General features: G+C 43.0%; 1 protein-coding gene across 4 annotated transcripts in view; it reads right to left on the minus strand.

The window, feature by feature from the left end:
* Positions 1-8629: 8629 nt before the first annotated feature.
* The window catches only part of TBC1D9 (TBC1 domain family member 9), a 52305-nt gene continuing 39979 nt past the window's right edge, over positions 8630-20955 (minus strand). Inside the window, exons 13-21 of one of the 4 annotated variants that reach the window (XM_054392416.1) lie at positions 20313-20442; positions 17451-17549; positions 17252-17320; positions 15446-15686; positions 12578-12643; positions 11602-11688; positions 10663-10737; positions 10418-10518; positions 8630-9470 (exon numbers count right to left, since the gene is read on the minus strand). In XM_054392416.1, coding sequence (XP_054248391.1) covers positions 8745-9470; positions 10418-10518; positions 10663-10737; positions 11602-11688; positions 12578-12643; positions 15446-15686; positions 17252-17320; positions 17451-17549; positions 20313-20442 — 1594 coding nt within the window. In that variant the 3' untranslated portion in view covers positions 8630-8744. Of the gene's footprint in view, positions 9471-10417; positions 10519-10651; positions 10738-11601; positions 11689-12577; positions 12644-15445; positions 15687-17251; positions 17321-17450; positions 17550-20312; positions 20443-20955 lie in introns of all 4 variants that reach the window. The other 3 variants (XM_054392417.1, XM_054392420.1, XM_054392418.1) reach the window with 3 other exon arrangements.

The following is a 20955-nucleotide window of genomic DNA, read 5'->3' on the forward strand; positions in this document are numbered from 1 at the left end:
CTTAGTTTGCAAACAAAGTACCAGAAATCATCAGTGCCGGGATCAGATCCTCAGCCTGAAACTCCTTCTGAAAATATTCCTGCTGTAAAAAGTTGAAATTCTTTCTAGTCTGACTTCAGCTGCTTGGGCTGCTTGACTTTGTTGTCAGCCCTTTCTTTCAGCAGCTAATGGTGTATTCTCAGTGGGAAGGACAAGAGTTAGTTTAGCCCTTTTATGAAGTTGACTCATTAAAAATTTCTATTCCAGCTGCAGTCCCTATTTTGTGAAAATAAATCCACACCTGAGTACAAGCCTCAGAGAGGTATTTTCCATGGAAGGGATGCAACTGTGACACGTTCCTTAATCTTGGCATCCTCAGACAATCCAGTCAGTATGACTTCCTTTCTATATTGTGACTAATTATTGCTGAAAGCATCTTTAAACAGATTTGGTATGACTATCACTTCATTTTCTAAAGCCTACAATTAAAGAAGTGCCTTCTGCTTTGTTCAATCAATGGTTTATTTTGTTTCTGTAACCAGATCATAGCCTTAGAGGCTTGATTTTTTTGGGACAGACTCTTTCAGTAAGTACCTATGTAGCACACAATTTGTGGCACAAAATTTCTATGCCAGTAGAAGCTTTCATGCCTTTGTTGAATTTTTTCCTCTCAGGTAAATTAGTTAACTTCTAGTCAGTGACTAAGCATTAAGAGATTCCTGAAGAATACAAACGCAAGAACAACTGACAAACCCCTTTTGGTCATGATATTACACTACATAAATATTAAATGCATTCTTACATGTAACACTACTCCATCTCCTTGGAGAGAAGCAAACCCCATATGGTCCTAAGGAGGTGACCCTGCCTGGGGCAGGGGTTTGGGCAGGGTGGTCTCCACAGGTGCTTCCCCACCTCAGTGGTTCTGTGTCTGTATTGTGTAACTAGTGACTCCTTGCACTTGCATCCACCCAGTTGCTCTTGATCCCTTAAATATGGGTGAGCTGTTAGTTGTGGGAAGGCTCCTGACCAGGGTAGACAGTGTCTGTGTAGGAGGTAACACAGTTCTGATTTCTTTTTATGATAGCTTAGGTGTAGAGGAGAGTGAAACAGTTCTCAAGTTTAACACTTGCAGGATGGAGAAGGTTCATCTCATCTGTGTCAGGGGTGGCACTGTCCTACTAGAAAAAAAAGGAATGTGAAGATGCTTTTAGGGAAAGTATGGTTACACCATGGCTTCTAAACTGACTCAACTAGACACAAGACTGACCACAGGAAGCCAAGTGCTTTGGCTGCTCCCAGGTACTTGGGTCCTGCAATTCTCACCACTGAAAAAGCTGAGATGCTGTGGAGAGCATTTTGGGATTCAGGTCCTGTGGTAAAGCTCTGTTTCTCTGGCCCTCATAGATACTGAGCATGCCCCAAAAGCTGAGGAAAGCAGTGCAAAGCAGACTCTTTCCAGTGCTGAGAGGTTAGTTGTCTGTTACTTTCTGGGCCCGGCTTCTGCCATGTTTGTCCTGTTAATTTTGCTGTTGTAGCTCTCCTGTGCAAAGCAACACGGGGCTCAATTTGGAACGTCAGAAGTGACCTCAATACATTTAGCAGCACAAAGGAAGGAGATCCCATTGTTTATTTTCATCTACTGCTTGCCAACAAGGAACAAAATTGCTTGAGCCATCTCTCTAAACACTGCTCTGGGCTAGAGTCTGCAGCTTTGGGGGAGGTTTTGACAGCAGCTGCAGAAATAATCTACAGGTTCTTTTTTTCTGGCCTTGAAACTTTCACTTGGCTCCTTGTTCACTAAGAGACTGACATTTAACTTCTGTTGAGGCTTTTAAAGCCCAGCCATGAAGTTGCAGATTTCCTATCACACACCTAAGACATTTCAGTGTAGAACATAGAGTGAGTCTGAAGCCAGATGCATCTTCTTTAGGGTTTTTTTGTTTGTTTGTTTTTTGTTGCTGTTTAAAAATCCAAGTGTGAGCTGGGAGTAAACTGTGACAGAGCAAAGGAAACCCTACCACCATCAGATGCTATGTGACAACTACATGAGAGTGCATTAGGTTGCATGTAGTAATTAAGGTGAATGTGTGTTAGGTTCCAGTACACCTTCCCAGTAAGCAGTTAGAATTTGCATGTGCTTTTGTATGCTCCAGTAGCCCAGTCCTGCTGTCTGGGAGTCACTCACTATATGTAGACTAGTACTGGGTGCCCCCCATTTGGCACCAGTGGTAGGCTAAGTGTATTATGTTGGTAGCTAAATAGATGGAAAAAGGTAGAGTTGTGTTTAGGGAAGAGCCAATGTTTTACTAGTCAGTGGTACTTTATACTAACTGTTGTAGGATGACAGTTCTGGAAGATTCAAAGTGGGGGTAGGCCACCTTGCTGCAAGTTGATATAATCAGTTTGGTTTAATATCAGAATTTAGTGCTCAGTGTTTATTCTGAGAGTTTTAAAACCTTGGTAAATTCTCTTTGTTATTTATTAACTGTCATGTCTTAAAGTATGTCTTAACTAGAATCTGCAGGTACTGTTTGTTTTCTAACTTGCTGCCTCTTCAAAGCATTCACAGTGTGAAAGCTTTTATGCAATAGTCATTTTAAGTAAAAAAAAAAAAAAAAACAAAACCTAAAACTGAGTCAAGGTGGTTCTCTAAATTTGTGGCGTTGTTTGTGTAGCAACTGTTTAACAAACTACCTCCACCTTTGTTGTTCAGTGTGTGCTTGAAGCATGGAGCCACTCGATGAACAAAATGAACTGCAGTAGAAATTTAACATGCAAGGAAAGTTTAGTCCTTCCATAAATAAGGGATAAGTAAACCTCGACAGGCTGAGGGAGCTGGGGTTGGCCAGCCTGGAGAAGGCTCCAAGGAGACCTTACAGCAGCCTTCCAGTACCTGAAAGGAGCCTGTGAGAAGGCTGTAGAGGGACTATTTACAAAGGCCTGCAGCGATGAGGGGCAATTGGCTTGAAATTAAGAGTAGATTGAGATTGGATGTTAGGAATGAGTTCTTCACCAGGAGGGTGGTGGAACACTGGAACAGGTTGCCCAGGGAGGTAGTTGAGGTTCCATCCCTGGAGATACTCAAGGTGAGGCTCAACAAGGCTCTGAGCAACCTGATCTAGTGGAGGATGTCCCTGCTGATTGCAGGGGGATTGGGCTAGATGACCTTTGGAGGTCCCTTCCTACCCTACTTATTCTGTGATTCTAAACACACTGCTTCACAAGTCACCAGCCTGATTGGAAAGTGATTTGAAGAGAATGCTGCTTGGGAAGAAAGAAACTGAGAATGTTTTTCAAGTGGTTGTGCTTCTGTCAGCTGATACAGCCAGGTGAAGAACAGGGCATTGTGTCCTGAAGGGGCCAACTGAAGCACTTCAGATAAAGAGTTTGGGATTTTTCACTCCTTGAAAAAACAAACAATTAAAAAAGCCCCAAACATTCATTTTCAGGATTTTCCTTGCTAGTTTAAATAACACACTACAAAAAAAAAATATTGGTTAGCCTTGTTTTAAGAACCTGTTGTGATGGAAATGTTTGTGTTTAGTTAGGTGGGAGCTGAGCTGTCAGTATTCTTTGGCAATACTGCTAGTGAATGCCTGGCAAAATGTAACCTGCTGTCTCTTTCTGTCATACTTGATTTGTGTTGCTGTAGTACAGTGGTGATCAATCTTTGGGCTGATGGTTCTTGTGCCAGTCTCTATATTGTCTTTCTCTAGGGAAGAAGAAAAAAAACTCACCCAGCAGAGCTTGGTGGGCAGTTTCTTCTTATCACACTGTGCTTAGATAGCTGCATACTAATAGATGCTTCTGTTTACCACAATAGAAAAGCAATAATGTAAAGTGTGCTGTCTGTGTAATAGAAAGGGATGTTTACATTGGTAGCAAATAAAAAGGAGGAGTTATTCCAAAACGCTGTCTGCAGTAGTCGTGTTACAACCTGCTACAAACTGCCACAATTTTCCAGTGAGCCAGACCAAAATCCTTCTGTGCTCTCAGCTCCTGCCCGGTGCTACAAGAGCAAGCTCTACCCTGTCATCCTTTTTGGATTTGCTTGGGGCTGGTTTTCATACATCAGCTCTATTTTTTTTTTTTTTTGGTGGCTCTAAGTACCCAGATGGAATTCAAATTCTCTGGCACACCTACTGCTGAGAGACCTAGTCACCACAGTTTCAAAACGCTGCTGCAAGATTAAAGATGAGTAATGAAGACCCTGTGACAGGAGAGATCCAGAAGCTGGGAATGCACCCAGCTGAGGAACCAGACCCAGCTGCACAGCTTTCCAAGCACAAGCACCATCACTTTGCTATAAAGCTATTATTGCCTTTAGCCCCCTTGGATAGCACACCAGCCTCTCCCATCTTCATGAGCAGCACAACACCTGACATAGGACATCTACTGTAACAGAAGTTCCAGCATCACTGTGAGAACCCCCAAGGTGCATTTTACAACAGCTCTGCTGTCAGGTTTTCAGTATCTTTTAACAGCTCACATAATGAGCTTTCTGCCTGCTTGCCTAAGACTTGGGTAACACAAACCTTCACAAGGTTCAAACACAACCACCAGCTCTAATGCTGAGAATTCAGGAGCTGTGAGAGGCTACTCCAAAGGCAGCCAGTGCCACTGAACTTTCATATGCTAGCAGCACCTGATGAAGTTGAAAGACAGTTGAAAGATTGGAAGGACACATGAGAAGAATGTTTCTCTGTGGCTTTGGTTTTTTTAAATGGAGAAAGCTCCATAGAGCAACCTCCCACATCTCCATCATCTGCTGTCTCCCTGTTGCCATCAGGCTCCTAGCAAGCTACAAAACCAGCACAGATCAGTGTCCAGTCACAAATTCCATCTCTGAAGTGGAAAAACATAGAACTGAGATTGGAAGAAACCTTTGAGATCATCAAATCCAACAACTCATCTACTGCTAAGCCACTGCTACTAAACAACATCCTCAGCACCACAGCCATGTGGTTTTTAAGTGCCTCCAGGGATGGGGACTCCACCACCTCCCTGGGCAGCCCTTTCCAGTGCCTGAGAACACTTTGTGGGAAGAATTTTTTCCTGACATCCAACCTGAACCTTTGTTCCCTAGCTGTGAGACCAAACTCCACAGTTCACAGATTAAAGGCAAATCTCAAAGCACAGGACACAGGCACTTCTAAAGCCCTACCAACTTGTGCTGCACAGCTACACAAACAAGAAAGAATTTAAAAGTACTCACCTTTTCTCCAAGGTTTCACATTGCTGCATGCTGCTCAGCTGAAGTCCTCTGCAGCTTCCTTCTCACCAGCTCCCATCTGCCTACTAAAAAAGCAGGGCATAGCAGATCTTGTCATCAAATAGGCAACTGCCAGGTGGCCCTAATCCCAGTGAGTAGCCTCACCTTAAAAATGTGGAGAAAAATCAGCTCACCTGGCTGCTACCCATAGCACAGCCATTCTTAGATGTGGCTTACACTGAGAAGCTTCCTTGGTATGATTAGGAAGGGAAGGAAGGATACAAAACATTGCCTTGTGAAATGGTTTCTCTTAGACTAGAGCCCCACATGTGGGTACCTCTTCTTACAAGGATTGTAACAGCAAAGTAAGTTGCTACATAACACTGTAGCCCTTTTGCCCTGGGGGTGGGGTGTGGAGCAAAGCAGGCAAACCCTTTTGAAGATAGATAAATGATTTTCAGCTGTGGCCTCTGTGTTTCTAAGGGTGCGTGTAAGACTGCTGAGAGGCTTAAATTCCCTTTACCATGACAACCTAGAAGAGAAATATTTTAGGGATCTGCAGTCTTTGAAAGGCCAATAGTCCACTGAATGATGTTAAACCTCAGTGCTGAAGACTTCTGTAATAACCAGTTCATCTGGCAGGCATGCCCATAAAGCACCCTGCTCTGGCCCTGGCATCTAAAGTTCAAGTCCTAGTGATTATGGCTTCAAATGACCATCATTATTATGATAGATTATTAGATACACCTGTAATTATTAGATACACCTGTAAACCACTCCACCTACTCTCACCTGCAGAAGGCTGCATTGCTTCTTCATACTGTTAGCTGCAGCCTACATCTGGCTAGATTATAAAGGAGAGAACTGCCAACCAAAGAAGAAAATGGAAATCCACAGTAACCTGAGTGAGACCAGGGCTATATGAACAGTTGTGCTTTACAAATTACCCTTCTACACACCCAAACAGATGGTCAGTTTCAAATATAATATTTACTAAGGAGAGCACACCTAGGGCTGATCTGTCACTGCCATGCTTTAGAGGCTGACAGCTTAGCAGTACTCTGTTAAACAAACATTCTAACATTTAAAGCCTTAAAAGCATGACCAGGGAGCCGCAGCAAGGCAGAGATGGGTCATAAAGTATCTCAGAGGGGGGGTCTTAAAAAGCAGTAACATCACTGAACTTGAGCATAGCAGCAAAAACTGTTTAATTAAAGTAGGGTGAGAGAAGCTTGCATGTGTTGCTTGTTGCAGATGGAATTAAACACTACTCTACCCTCGTGAGGCCATACCTGGAATACTGCATCCAGTTCTGGGCTCTCCAGTTCAAGAGGGACAGGGATCTACTTGAGAGACCTGGGGCTGTTTAGTCTGGAAAGGAGAATACTGAAAGGGGATCTGTTCAATGTCTATAGATGAGGGCTGGGTGGCAGGAAGGAAGGGACAGGCTCTGCTCACCTGCATCCTGTGATAGGACAAGGGGCAATGGATATAAACTCCAGCACAGGAGGTTCCACCTCAACATGAGGAAGAACTTCCTTACTGTAAGGGTCACAGAGCACTGGAACAGGCTGCCCAGAGAGGTTGTGGAGTTTCCTTCTCTGGAAACTTTCAAGACCCATCTGGATGTGTTCCTGTGTGACCTGTGCTGGATTCTGTGGTCCTGCTCTGGCAGGGGGGTTGGACTTGATGATCTCCAGAGGTCCCTTCTGACCCCTAACATCCTGGCAACCAGTGAAGTATTAAAACAATACCAGGCAGAGAAACAAATGCTTTTGTTCTGAAACCTGGTACTGAGGATCCATGTCTGGAATAAAACAATCATCATCTTTTCCCTCTAGCATGACTTTAATAGTTAAAAAAGCCAATCTGTGCAGAGTGTACTTTATTTGTTCACATTACCTAGTTGTGGTTAAAAACCACTTCATCTGACAGTTTAAAAGCATTCTTTTAAAATAAAAGAATTGAAACAAAGCTTTTGCTGGAAAAACCAAAAAAATCTGCAAGTTACACAGATGCAAGAAACAGGAGTATATAAAAATAATAATAAAATAAATCAACAAGATTCTACAGAAAATATTCTCCAAGCAAAGAGCAAATCAAGATTAGGCAGGTTAGGCACAATCCTGAAGCAAACAAGTATGGATTAAAAACCCCAGCTAACAAAAGCTGAAAAACCAAAATGCTGCCTTATCTGTATAAAAGAAGCAAGGATTCAAAGTGCAGGTGCTCCAGTTCTCAAAAGTTTAACACATTGCTCAGTATGTTGATACAGGATGCTAATCATTCGATGGAGAGTGTTCTCAGTTAAGACTTAAAACATTCACTTACATTATTATCTTGCAGAGCTTTTTCATGACTGCTACTTTACACTGTTGTAAATGAAGACTTATATAATACATTTTTTTTTTCTTAAATCTAACAAGGATATAATAGGTTGGTGGTAAAGGTTAATTGTAAGAGCTAAGCTATAGGTGCTGTAGATCCAGCCTTAGAAGTATATAGAGATTTGATTGTTTTGTCTTTTTTTAACTTTTAAAAACAGCTTTCAATTAAAAAAAAAAAAAAAAAAAAAAAAAGGAGACACCTGCCACCCGTTCTGGACCTGCAAATGCTGTCTTTGGAGCACACTAGAAAAGCTTCTGAGCCCACTGGTTAGAAACAGAGTTCCAGGCAGGGTGATGCTGGAGGTCATTGCTTGGTGGCTGCAGGTGGGAAAGGGCTTTCTCTGGGCTGGGTTTGGGGGAGCCAGAGGCTGCTGAAACCCAGGGAAAGGCAAATGGGCTCTGCTTTCTGTTGGAGCAGCAGTGACACACTGTGTCAGCTTGGGAGGGGCTTCTCGCTTCCATGTGAGCATTCCAGCCTCAAGCAGAGGCAGTCAGCAGCCAGGCAAGTATCACTGAAGTCATCTTTCACATACTCAAAAACAATAAAAATGAGGCATAGGTTAAACCCTGTTACCTTCTGTGAAGAAGCAGTTCTATGGGATACAAATGTCATTCAGGGATGCTGCCTGGAACTTAATTTCACCCAAGGTCCTATGCAGGTTGCCTGTGTCCCTTTAAATTTTAGGTACTTCCTGTTTTGTTCATTTCCCCCCTCCCTGCCAAGAATCAGATCACTATATATGACTATTTTAAAAATGCACATAAATATTGGCATTAAGTTTACATTGAGAAATGAAGAACTAATCTTTACCATCTTATATGGACAGCAAGGTTAATAATATACACACTTCACTGACAACTGTTATTTGTTTTTTTGTTCTTTTTTTTCTGTCCTCTATATTTTTGAATAAAATTTGCATTTGTGTAACATTTCCCACAGAGAGAGCGACTCTACTTCAAGATAGTTGAGTTTTGCACCCCAACATTTTCACAGTAGTGAAAACAAACAAACAAAAAAAAAAAAAAAAATCAATGTTTTGAAACATACCAGGGCCTGTCTGCCAGGTACCAATAAATACAGGATTGAAGAATGCCAGGTACCAATAAATACAGGATTGAAGCAGAAAAAAAACCCAACAATAAATACAAACCTGACCCGCCTGCTATCCCGACATAGTAGAGATTTCATAGTCACTGGCCGAGGTTATTGGTTTACCCATCAGCCTCACGTTTTTAGCATTAGTGATCCTAGCCATCATGGACACAGGCTTGTCAAAGTACCTAACCAGTGCTGGCTCAGTCAAAAGGGAGGCTAAAAATTGTTCAAAGGTAATGGCCCAGTCTCTGTCAATGCTGGTGCTTCTCCGCAGAGAAGTGCCGTGGCTGCTCCGCACCAGAACGGTGTCCTCGCCGATGTCCTCGCAGTGCAGCTTCTCCTCCTCGTGGGAGCCTGCGCTCAGTACTGAGTAGGAGGACATGGAACTGTCATCTTTTGTGTCATCATCAGAAATGAGCATGGAGGAACAGGCTCCGTTGTCCCTGGGAGAAGAGTCGTCCAGCTTGATGTCTTCCATCTGCATGCCCAGGGCGCCGTCGGCGCAAACGGCCTCCTCCTCGTTGGTCACCAGGCTGCTTTGGAAGGGTTTGTGCTGCTCGAGGGGGTACTGCTGGTGCTCCTTCTTCTGAAACAGCTCACTCTGGATAGCTTTGCTGCAATGGTTGCTGCTGCTGTCAGTCTCCTTCGTGGGCTGCACGCTGAAGAGCTTACCAACCTCACCAATCTCCAAGAGCAAGCTGGTCACGGCAGCAGTAGCGTGGTACAGATCCTGTTCGTTGGGGTCCTCACTGAACATATTGTACATCGTCTTGCACAGTTCAATGAACTGTCCCTGAGCACAGAGGGAGGGAACAGTAATGAGAGAGCAAGAAACAAATCAGGCTAAGAGCTACTAAAAATCAGTTTGGAAGTCTGGCACAGAGGTATGCCACAACTTTTAGTGATTAAACTGAACTGGAAGATGTCTGGGTGCTGTCTAGGAAGCCTCCTCTCTGCCTGGGCAGCCAGGGGTGCTGCCTCTCTCTAAGCTGTTTAAGAAGAAACTGTTCCGTGTTTGCTTTCAACAGATGACAAATTCCCTTCTCTGCAGCCACAGGAGGGCAACAGAGGGTGGGTAGTGAGAGGCAGCACTGATTTTGATGGAGTTTCTTGTAGGAGTGATGCTCAGTGTAACTTGGGGTCTGAGAAAGCTAATGAGAAGTAATAAAAAATAAAATAAGAGACCTGCAGCACTCTTTTAATTGACAGTGGTAACTGAGATGAATGTGAGCCTTTTGGAATTCAAAACTCGTCAATTAAATGGGAAGGAGATTAGCTTAGGGCTACCTTTAGCAAGAAGCATTGCTCTACAGGGAATAAACCTTCTGTATTTGCTCTGGAGGAAGCAGCTGTCCCAGTGGGTGTCCTCCTCCTCCTCAGCTATAGATCTAAGGGCAATGAGACTGACAGTATGAACTGCAAACCACAAAAAGCTTCCTTCAGGTACTGTGTATCAGACATCTGAGTTAGCTGGTGATACTCAGTTCATATCAGCCTCTGTCTAGAGACCAGAACAACACAGCATCATTCCTCTGTGTGTGCATCTCACTTTTATTGTGTTTTGGGAGCTGAATGCCAGTCTTGGTATGTTGAAAACAACTCACTTCTGTAACCAGCTGACTGCTGCTCAGGGGAAAAAGTATCTGCCTCAGAACTTTTATTCTATGTGAAGGCATTGAATTTCCACTTGTATGTGAAGCAAGTTTCAAGTTAATGAAAAGGCAGTGTCAGCAGAAGTACCTGATTCAGTTTGGGCAAGTCCTTTGCGTTTTTGGCTTTGGATTTATTCTCTTGGCTCCACATTCTCAGGTAATTTCGATTCTCTTGTGAGCTCTTCTTGCCTGTTGTCAACAGGTCACCCAGAAATGCAAAGAAAATCCATCAAGAAACCTTAAAATTAATACCTTTCTTTTTTTTTCATTGTCTTTTTTTTTTTCATTTACAAGAAATGAAAGATGTCCTTCAAATGGAGACACCATGCATACCTTTGTCTGTTTTCAGGCTCACTGTCACAAACCCATCATCTACTCCTTGTTTGTTCCTGCTGTCTAGGCCAACAACTAGGAAGTGGAAGGGTGGGGGAGAGAGAGAGATCAGTGTGGGTTTGCATACATACAAACTTCACACAAGTGCACAGTAAAGGAAATGTTTATACTGCAGAAAATGCTCAGTAAAACCATCAAGATTTCTGCTTATTCTTAAATCTGCTGACAGATTCCATAAAATTAATAAGTACTAAGACAAGGCCTATCTTAGGGGTTTTTTGCATAGTAATATGATGAGCCTTTGTTCCTGCAACACAGCTTTCCAGCATGACACAAGTTTGATGGTTGTATTAGTGCACCTTCTTTTGTCTATCAGGACTTAAAATTGCCATCTCTAATCTATTAATTCTTGCCTGTATTTTCAAACAGCCTTCCCTCCCCAACAGTCATCCGAAGGATGGGCAGTGTTTTCCTGGAATCAGAGAGAAACTTAACATCAATATCTCAGGAAATGCCACCTTAGACAATAGCAATGAGACTCAGGTTCTCATTAGGGCACAGAAAGATTTCCAACTGCTGAGCTACATTTTGATGTATCTTTTGGCTTCAGCTTTTTTAAACTATGTTAAATTCTGATCCAAATATATCTTGGAGGCAAATATATTTATTTATTCTCCTTCTCCATCAAGGCACATATGCTGCACTTATCATAACAGTCCTTCTACTGCAACAGACTGATGATGTTATTCTGAGAGTACTCCTGCAATGCACAATCCAGGGCACTTCTTAGGGCACACAAACCCTGCAACTCTAAAGGTACCCAAATAGATACAAAGAGCACATAATTCTTACAGAGAATACTTCACTCACAATGTTTAATCCTAAAGAAGACATGTTGTTCAAAACAGCTTTTCATGCTGGAGACAAAAAGATGCCTACCATGGGTGCATTCTGGTGTGATGTCCTCAAAAAAGTACTGAGTGGCCTCAAAAGCAGAGTCTGGCTCTTCTTGCTCAGGGGATGGATCTAAGTAATATAATGAAGTCCTTGCATTAAAAATTCCACCCTTTCATTAAAAACTAGAACATGCTTCTGTGGATGCATTTAGAGTATCAGTTTCTAGAAGTAAAAGCACGAGGATGTGACAGGCTAGGAATCATCTTTTCTGAGCTCAGAGGAGAAGAACTGGACCTGTTCTGTCTCTTCCCTGACACCCCATACTGTCTAACACAGCACTTCAGAGGCTTGTTTGCCCATCAGCCCATGTCTCCTTCCATTCTGTGCAGCACCTAAGAAGGTTATGAACCCTTGCCTAGCTGGAAAGAGTCTGCCATGACTTAGTGTGAGCTTACCAATCCCTGAATACCAGAAGCTACATTTTAAAAAATGGATCTCCTCTGTTATAGTTCAGTGATTTCCCCCCCGCCCCTAGTTAAATTAGTGAAGACTCAAGACTAACTCTAGCAAAGCCAGCTGGGAGCAATCACAGACATGTTTGAAGAACATAGAATCATAGAGTGGTTTGGGTTGGAAGGGACCTCCAAAGGTCATCCACTCCAACCCCCCTGCAGTCAGAAGGGACATCCTCCACTAGATCAGATTGCTCAGAGCCTTGTCAAACCTGGCCTTGAACATCTCCAGGGAAGGTGCAACCTCTGCCAGTGTTCCACCACCCTCATGGTAAAGAATTTGTTCCTACCAGCCAACCTCAATCTGCTCTTCTCTAATTTTCTAATTTCAAACCATTGGCCCTTGTCCTATCACTGCAGGCCTTTGGAAACAGTCCCTCTGCAGCCTTCTTGTAGGCCCCCTTCAGTTACTGGAGATATCCTCCCAAAGCTTTTAAGTGAAAGCCATTAACAACTCTGCCCCAAATTTCTGTTCTCAAGAAGACAACAGCTACCTGAACACTTACCAGGCAAAACATGCATTTTGTACAGCAGCTTCAGCTTCTCTGTGAGGTCTCCATGGCATGCTGCACCTGAAAGAATTACATACAGCATGTTAACACTCACCACTCCCTGCCATCCTTATTAGCAGTACAATATTGTGGGTTGGAAGCTGCTACCTTCACTCTGGGAAGCACTGTACTCCCAGCTGAGGTGATAAGGCAGTGGCTTGACCTCTAAGATCATAGAGTCTGCAGTAGAAATAACAAGGAAACACAGACCACCTTGCCTTGACTTCTGTACTTTAACCATGGGTCCTTCCTCAAATGCCTATTTTACACTAATGCTTAAAAATAACCTCTGATCATCATATTACCACTCAGAAAGGCCTCTGGCTGAAAGTCAATGAGACCCTTTTTTGTGTGGGCTTCTAACTTCCTGACCTGAGGCTCCAATAATAACATCACATGATTTAGAATGATGAGATATTTGCCAAACAAAAGAGAAAGGAATTCAAGTAAACAGCATTTATGCTGTTCAGGCAACACTTCCCAGTGATTTATCCACCCCAACCTTTCTGATCTACACTGCAATTAGCAGTATGAAATCCAAGAGGTATATAGTAGTCCCTCCTTCCAATTAATTAAACGGATATTAGATAATTTTTAAGTACTGAAATGAGCAGTAATCAGTCTTCTTGGTAAATCTTTCTTATGACACGTAATTAACAAACAAATTAATTAACCTTCATTAATTAGGTTACACAAAGATTTATTTTTACCTTCCAGACTACTGTGTCAAACTACAAAGCGTGGTTTGACAAACACAACCAACCATCACTGCCTGTAAAGCTTAAGGCCACAATAAATCCAGATGTTAGGGCCAAGGAACTGAGTACATCTGCATTAGACATTTGGCTTTCATCTTGGGGATTTTTAAGCTCCTTATGTTGCTGTCTGGTGTACCACAGAGTGCAGGTAATGTTCTCTCTTCTGCTCAAACTATGTCCTAGGTTATGCACCTGTGAGAGTGCAAAGTCACAGCATCATACATGCATAGATTCACAGACAGTTTGGGTTGGAAGGGACCTTAAAGACCTAGTTCCAACCCCCCTGGCATTGGCAGGGACACCTTCCACTAGACCAGATTGATCAAGGGCTCATCCAACCTAGTCTTCAGCATCTGCACAAGCCAGAAGACATCATTTCCTCTCAAGCCACTGAGGACAGCCAGAGGACAAAGATGACTTAGGCAGTAAGCCACCCTTTACCCTACAGCTGGGAGCAGCACTCATGTGCACTACATCTCACAATCCTCTTGAGCTGAAACCGTGCATGAGGCTCTGGTTAAACCACCATGCAGGGTACAAACTGGACTGTCTGAGGCAGGGACAAAAAGCTGTCCTGATGTGTCCAGCAGATCAAGGGGAGGTTCTCCTCCCCCTCTACTCTGCCCTGGTGAGACCTCATCTTGAGTACTGCATTCAGTTTTGGGATCCCCAGTTTAGGAGTGACAGGGACCTGCTGGAGAAGATCCAGCAGAGGGCTATGAGGATGACTGGGGGAGTGGGGCACTGCCTGATGAGGAGAGGCTGAGGGACTTGGGGCTTTTTAGTCTGGAAAAGAGAAGACTGAGAGAGGATTTAATAAATGTTTATAGATATCTGAGGGCTAGGTGTTGGGAGGGAGGGGACAGGCTCTGCTCAGTTGCTCCCTGTGATAGGACAAGGAGTAGTGGATGTAAGCTGCAGCACAGGAGGCTCCACCTCCAACTTAAGGGGGAACTTCTTTACTGTAAGGCTCACAGAGCACTGCAACAGGCTCCCCAGAAAGGTTGTGGAGTCTTCTTCTCTGGAGACTTTCAAGGCCTGTCTGGATGAGTTCCTCTGTGATCTGAGCTAGATTGTATGGTCCTGCTCCAGCAGGGGGGTTTGGACTTGATGATCTCTTTGGGTCCCTGCCAACCCCTGACATCCTGTGATGGAGACAGGCAGTTGCAGCAAAGTCACACAAAGGTGACTGTGGAATCTGTGTTGCCATAGAATTTTCTCTCAGACGAACTTCTTTGCTGCCACAGAGGCTTGTCCCACACAGACTGCTTCTCTGCTTCCCTTTCTTTGTGTTCAAGCAGCCGTGACAGCCTGTTCCTGGAACAGGACCCAGGGGTTCAGACACTGCTCGGGTGCTCGCACCTGTGCCAACTCAAGGTAGCTGCAGTAACCTTCACAACTGAGCCTGTGCAAACCAAGGTGAAGCAGCAGTCAGCTGGAATGTTGGGAGGTGCTCACTGTTCTCTGACCACCACAAGGCCATGTGTAGGCTCCCCAAGAATGCCTCAGCTAAACTGGGGTCCCAACGTGCCTAAGCCATCACAGGAATGGCACCTGACCCAGCCTGCTATGGGACCACCTCTACCAACCACCCCTAGGTGGGGAATGAAGGGGAATTCGGGAATAAAAGGCACACCAGAACTGTGGGGGTGCACCCACCACCAAGAAGGCACTGACCATGTGAAATGCCACTGGAACTCAGAATGGTGATAGCTTTCTCCTCTTACCTCTGGTCTTATCTCATTTCTCTCTCCACTCTTTGCTCTCTGGCATGTACTAGCTAGTAACCTCACTTGCTTCGAGAGCCACTGCATGATCCAAGTGATCTGCAGGAACATGCAATTATCAGCCTGTAATCATTCCAGCCATTTCAGTGTCACTTTGCCTCACCTCACTCCTTAGGTATCCCTAAAGAGCCTCCTGCGACCCCTTCCTCTGAGGGTGGGTCCTGACAGTGGCATGCACAAATTGGCAGCCAGTATGACATCTCTGTTTCTGTAGGACAGGATCCCCTTCAGAAACAAGCTGGACTGGTCAGGTCAGCATGAGAGTGAATTGTCCTTACTTAGCCCAGAGACGAATTCCCGGAAGTTGATGAGCAAGTCTCCATTCTCATCCAGAAGCCTGAACAAACGTGCAGCTAATACATCTGAGTGGGTTCCACAGGCCCAAGGGAAGAGGAGAGCAAACATCCCCTTGAACTGCTCAAAGTCGATCCTGTACTGCTCCAGATAAGGCAGGCTGGGATCGTGCCGGTCAATAGCGTTGCTGTTTCCTCCCCAGTAGCAGCTAGTCAGGTGTTCTGCCTGCACAGAAGGCAAGTGCTGTGAGATCACCTCTCTGAACACCTCACACTTACCAAGGATAAAAACCCAACCCAACAACTCATGCACACAGTCTTAAAACAAGATATATTACATTACTTAAACAAGATGTATTACTTGGAACAAGCTGATGCATTTCCATTTCCTAGTCCTTGCACTTCTGCAAGAGATTTCTCTTCTTACAGCACAAAAAGACATCCCTTTGCAAAATAGATTCATAGAATTGTCAGGGTTGGAAGGGACCTCAAGGATCATCCAGTTCCAATTCTCCTGCCATGGGCAGGGACACCTCACACTACAGCAGGTTGTTCAGAGCCACATCCAGCCTGGCTGCAAAAAATCCCCAGGGATGAGGCTTCCACCACCTCCCTGGGCAACCTGTTCCAGTGTCTCACCACCCTCATGGTGAAGAATTTCTTCCTAACATCCACTAAGAGAAAGCAAAACCTTTTCTTCCTCCCAGGCAGGTGAAACATGAAACAGCTGTTTTGCAAAGCACAGTAAGCAGCTGTGACTTGCACATACACACAGGCTGCTTGTGCTTAGTCACCCTTCTTCTGCCTCACCACATAGTAAATGCAGAAAGGGGACTCAGGAAATCTTTAATGCATATGTAAATAGCTGTTTATTTGAAATATTTTGCTGCACTGTAGAGTCTCAAAACCGCTGTATAAAGTCCTACACTTCCAGTCTTACTGAAGTCAGTGAAAGTTCTTTAGCTGATTTTGGTGGAATCCAATTCAAAACGATGCTGAAGGTAAGAGAAAGAGATCTTAGCACTACACAATGACCAGCTGGGAGCGGGGGACTGTTTGACTTGGTCTCACTGATTCCACAGAAGACTGAAAGAAGGCACTGCAGGAGCCTGTATGATGTGACATTAGCAGGTGGAAAATGAAAAGGAGTGAAATTCCTCATGGTACACCAACAAAATCTGTTATAATGAAACAGAGGAAGAGAGCATCTTGGTTTAAGGCACTGTACATGAAAAGTGAAGCTAAGGCCTTTTAACTGCTCACCTTTAAATTTGTGAATCTAATGGCATTGTTGTAACAGCAAAGACACAATTACAACTTCCAATTGTGACACAATTTCGTTGTAAACAGAGCATACATTGAAGCATTAACAGTGGCAAAACCCAGCTGTTGGAATATGGAAGTATTAACTGTCCAAGGCAAGAGAGTAAAGGTATTTCTGTGCTCAATTCCAAAATTTGGGTCAGGTAGCAATATATATGTATTTAAGATCCTAAAGATTAATCAAAACCCTCTATTTACTTACTTATTGTAACAATTTTCTTCAGTACATTCATTTCTCCATGGACAAATCACTTAGTGAATGACTTATTTCCTAAGCTTCTCAAAACTGGTTGGGGATTTTGTGTCTGTTCAATAACACAGCAGCTAATTCCAGTTTGTATTAAGACGCCTGATAGTAAGCAACTCCCAAACTCAACCTGGCCTTTAGAAATAGACACACAGTACCATATCAGAAAGAAGAACCTGCATTTCCTGCAGGCAGATGATCTTATCTCCACTTAGCTTTACCTTGAAAAGAGCATAGAGTTCCTCCAGTTCATCGATAGTAAAAGAAGTCTCTGTCACGATCGTTCGCACCTTTGGAAACAGAACATCAACAGATTTCAATCCATTACAGATTTAAATCCACCTCTTCTCCAGAAGCTAATCTAAATTTCAGAACCTGACCGACCTTCATCTTTGCCAAGAACATCGTTTCAGTACTCACCACGTTGCGCTTGGTCGTGTCTTCAAGGGTTTGGATAACTTTCAGCCTCTGTTTGAATCTCATTTGTTCAATTAAATCTGCTCGGATACTCCCAAATTTCTTAGAAGACCAAAAAAAAAAGCACAGGACAGTCTGGGCATTAATATTTGGTATTCTTAGCATGCCTTTAATATATCTGAGAAATTAATTTAGTTGTGAGATATACCACTGATTCTGTATTTTAAAAAAAATGCTCTTAAGGTATATTTTTAACACAGTGCAAAGTTAGGAAGACTTTAGGAATAGACCCCTAGGTTTTATTTTTCCCAGTAACTGACCTGCATTTAACTTGAAAGGCCTTTATTAAGTTGTAAATTTCAGTTTATTAAGTTGAAAGGTCTTTATTAAGTTGTAAATTTCAGTTTATTAAGCTGCAAATCCTCCTATTTTCAGCGATAACCTCAGCAGTTCACAATCTCTTGCTTGGCAATTTTCTATGAATAGACTGTTTCATAACTCCTGCAGTTTTATTTCAGCTTGTCCTGGAATATCTTTTAATTGCTCCAGAGAGAGAAGATCTTGACCAACTGGTTCTCTAACAGCTGAGACAGTGTAGCAGCCCTTATGTTCATGAAGACCTGAGACCAAGTGTTCCTTTCTGTTATTTACCACCTCAGCCAGCACTGTCGACACATCCAGTTCCCTCCTAAGTGCTTAATAGCACTTAATGTACACTTTGCTTATGTTACAGCAGCAAAAACAGACTTAAAATACACCTGAGGTCTGAGGTCCATTATTACAAGCAGATTTTTGAATAGGTTCTCATATTGGCATGTCATGTTTGAAGTGTTACTCTCAAATCTGGTAAATGACAGCTCAGGTGGTACTGGACGCAGCAGACAGACAGGCCAGGCTTGGGAAAGACACAGCAAGTTTATGAAGAGACAGACCTCTTTCTTTTCCTCTCTTGATCTAATCACTCAAAATATTCCCTGTTTGTTCAGAAGCTTGCAGGCAACTTTACATGAACAGAGGCTGGTTGAAGAGCCAGGTGACAAAGATGGCAAGGTAATTACTTCCTGCATTGCTACAAGGACTGCTCTGGCAGGTGGGTTGGACTGGATGATCTCTGAAGGTCTCTTCCAACCCCTAACACACTGTGATCAAGAATTCAGCTTCCATTAGGAAGAAGATTCTCTAAAGTGCCCAAATCTTAATTTCCAAAGTTTTTCTCACAATGCACAGAGTCTCAGTGACCTCCAGCACAGACAACAAAAACCTCCTAGGGGAAAACCTACTAGGAATAATAAATATTTCATGGTTCTGTGTGTGGAGAAATGCCCTCTAAGATTTATTTTTGTCAATTGCAAGTAGAAGGTTTTTGCCATCAAGGGAAGCTTGTAACATACTTTAAAATGCACAGAAAACCAGCAGCAACAATAATGCCAGACATCAAGCATGCCACCTGTAAAGCTAAAAAGGGAGGGCAAGACACACCTTCACCCAGGATGGGTTTGTGTGGCCAGTACAAGTGCAGGTAATAATTTGCTAGCACATTATTGTGTGATCAGATCAATGCTAAAGCAGTGTTAAAGCTGTGCACCTTTATACCTCAGGAATAAAAAGCTGGTTCATATACTTGGAGCATTTTGCAAATAAATGAAAAAAATGTAATCTAGATAAGCATCTATGAATATCAAGCAACACAGAGGTCACAAAAACCCTGAAAAGAGAGATCTTTTGTGACTCAGAGGCCATATCTGTTCCAGCAGTCAGAGCTTATTCTCTCTGGTCTGGAGGCCAAATAAGATGATTTGATCCCATCCAGACAACTAAAACTCACATGGCCTACAGAAAAGGAAGGCTGCATGAAACCCATGGCAACTTTCAAAGTATACAAAGAATTGTTGAAAGCCTGTCAACTGTTCAAGGCCACAAGTGCACTGACCCATTCAGCAGCACAGACCTTTAAGTGCCAGCTGCTGAGGTGAAAAGGCCAAGATCTAGATACTACTACAGATTTACCTTAAGGCCTATTTTTTCCCCCAAACCAACTTCCACACAAATCAAGGGAGTTAAGCACATAACAACTCTGAAGATCTGAGTCCCCACTCCATTGACATCTACTGAGCTAGGCACAGACTTTTGAAGCTGTAGAGATTCTGCATTAATTCAGTCGCTTCTGTTGTAACCAGGCTCTATAGCTTCTGAATTTATTGCTACATGGAATGAACAGTAAGAAATTTATTAATTTTAAAATTGAAGGACAGTGAAACTGGTTTGCAACTGTTAGGGCTCTTGCAGGCTTGGTTCTGTGCTTTACAGGTATTAGTTAACACCAGCTCCTTTCACTTGGAAGAAGTTAGTGGAAGCTCATGGCCCATGATCATAATCAGCATTTGCTGAAAACCAAAACAAAACGAAACAAAAGAAACCCAAACAAAAAACCCAAACCAATCCCAAAACCCAAAGGAAAAAAACCAAAGGCAAACCAAATAAAGCCCCACTGATAACAAAAAGGTCTTCTGAAACTAAAATCAATTTTGCCATTATTTCAATTTGGAAAAACATGAAAACGCTTAGAGGAGAAATAACCTTTTTTGAATTACAAGTTCAGTCATCTGTTTTGTAAATCACTTTTTGGTGGTGGGCTGCTCTCTTTTGATGCTGCAGGCTTCTACACAAACCACTCCAATTAGAAGTTGTGCTCAAAAGAAAAAGACCAACCCCTCTTGCTTGCCTCATTTCACACTTCTGAGATCAGTCTCTATTTCTTTTATCTTCTTTCAGTTCCAAATAAAGCCAAACTATAGCCTATCAAATTCCTCTGCAGAGCAGAACTAGTGTGGGTTGGCAAATTCCTGTTAAGGAATCCTACCCTACCTCATAAGATGACCTGATTAGTCTGAAGATATCCACCTCAGGGTAAGGCTCTACATCGTCACTGAGCAGCGAGTGAAGGTGAGGAATGGGTGGAAGAGTGCTGTCCTTATTAGTTACACTGTCCAAATATCTGGGGGAAAAAGAATAAAATAAAATAAAAAATTAGAACTCAAGATTCAGGTGTACCCCCTCCCTTCAGAGGGTTAACAGAATAAGGGTTACATATAGAATATTAAATGTAAAAATGACAAGCCACTCTCTACTAATGAACTACATGATTTTGGGCAACAGGAATTTGACAAATCCCAGCACTGCTTTTCCTCAAAGACAACTAAGTTAACCCTATTATCCTTATCAAGAAGTAGTTCAAATACAGGTAGTCACAAACAAGTGGCCTACTGAGCAAGTTTGTTGCTTTTAGCTGTTTAAATCTGCTTGTGACACCATGGGAACAAAGGTCAGTGTGCTTTCAGTCTATATACCCCACTGGCCTACCACAACCCAACCAAGGGGCTTTATGTTCCTTCTACTTCAGATCACCTGTCTTCTACCCTGTAGCTGCAGGACACTTAAATTCTCAGCAAGCACTAGGGCTTACTTTGGAGAAAATGTAGCCATAGTCATCTTTAATCCCAAAGAAATC

The sequence above is a fragment of the Indicator indicator genome, chromosome 25 (assembly GCF_027791375.1).
Source record: "Indicator indicator isolate 239-I01 chromosome 25, UM_Iind_1.1, whole genome shotgun sequence".
NCBI classification, from domain to species: domain Eukaryota; kingdom Metazoa; phylum Chordata; class Aves; order Piciformes; family Indicatoridae; genus Indicator; species Indicator indicator.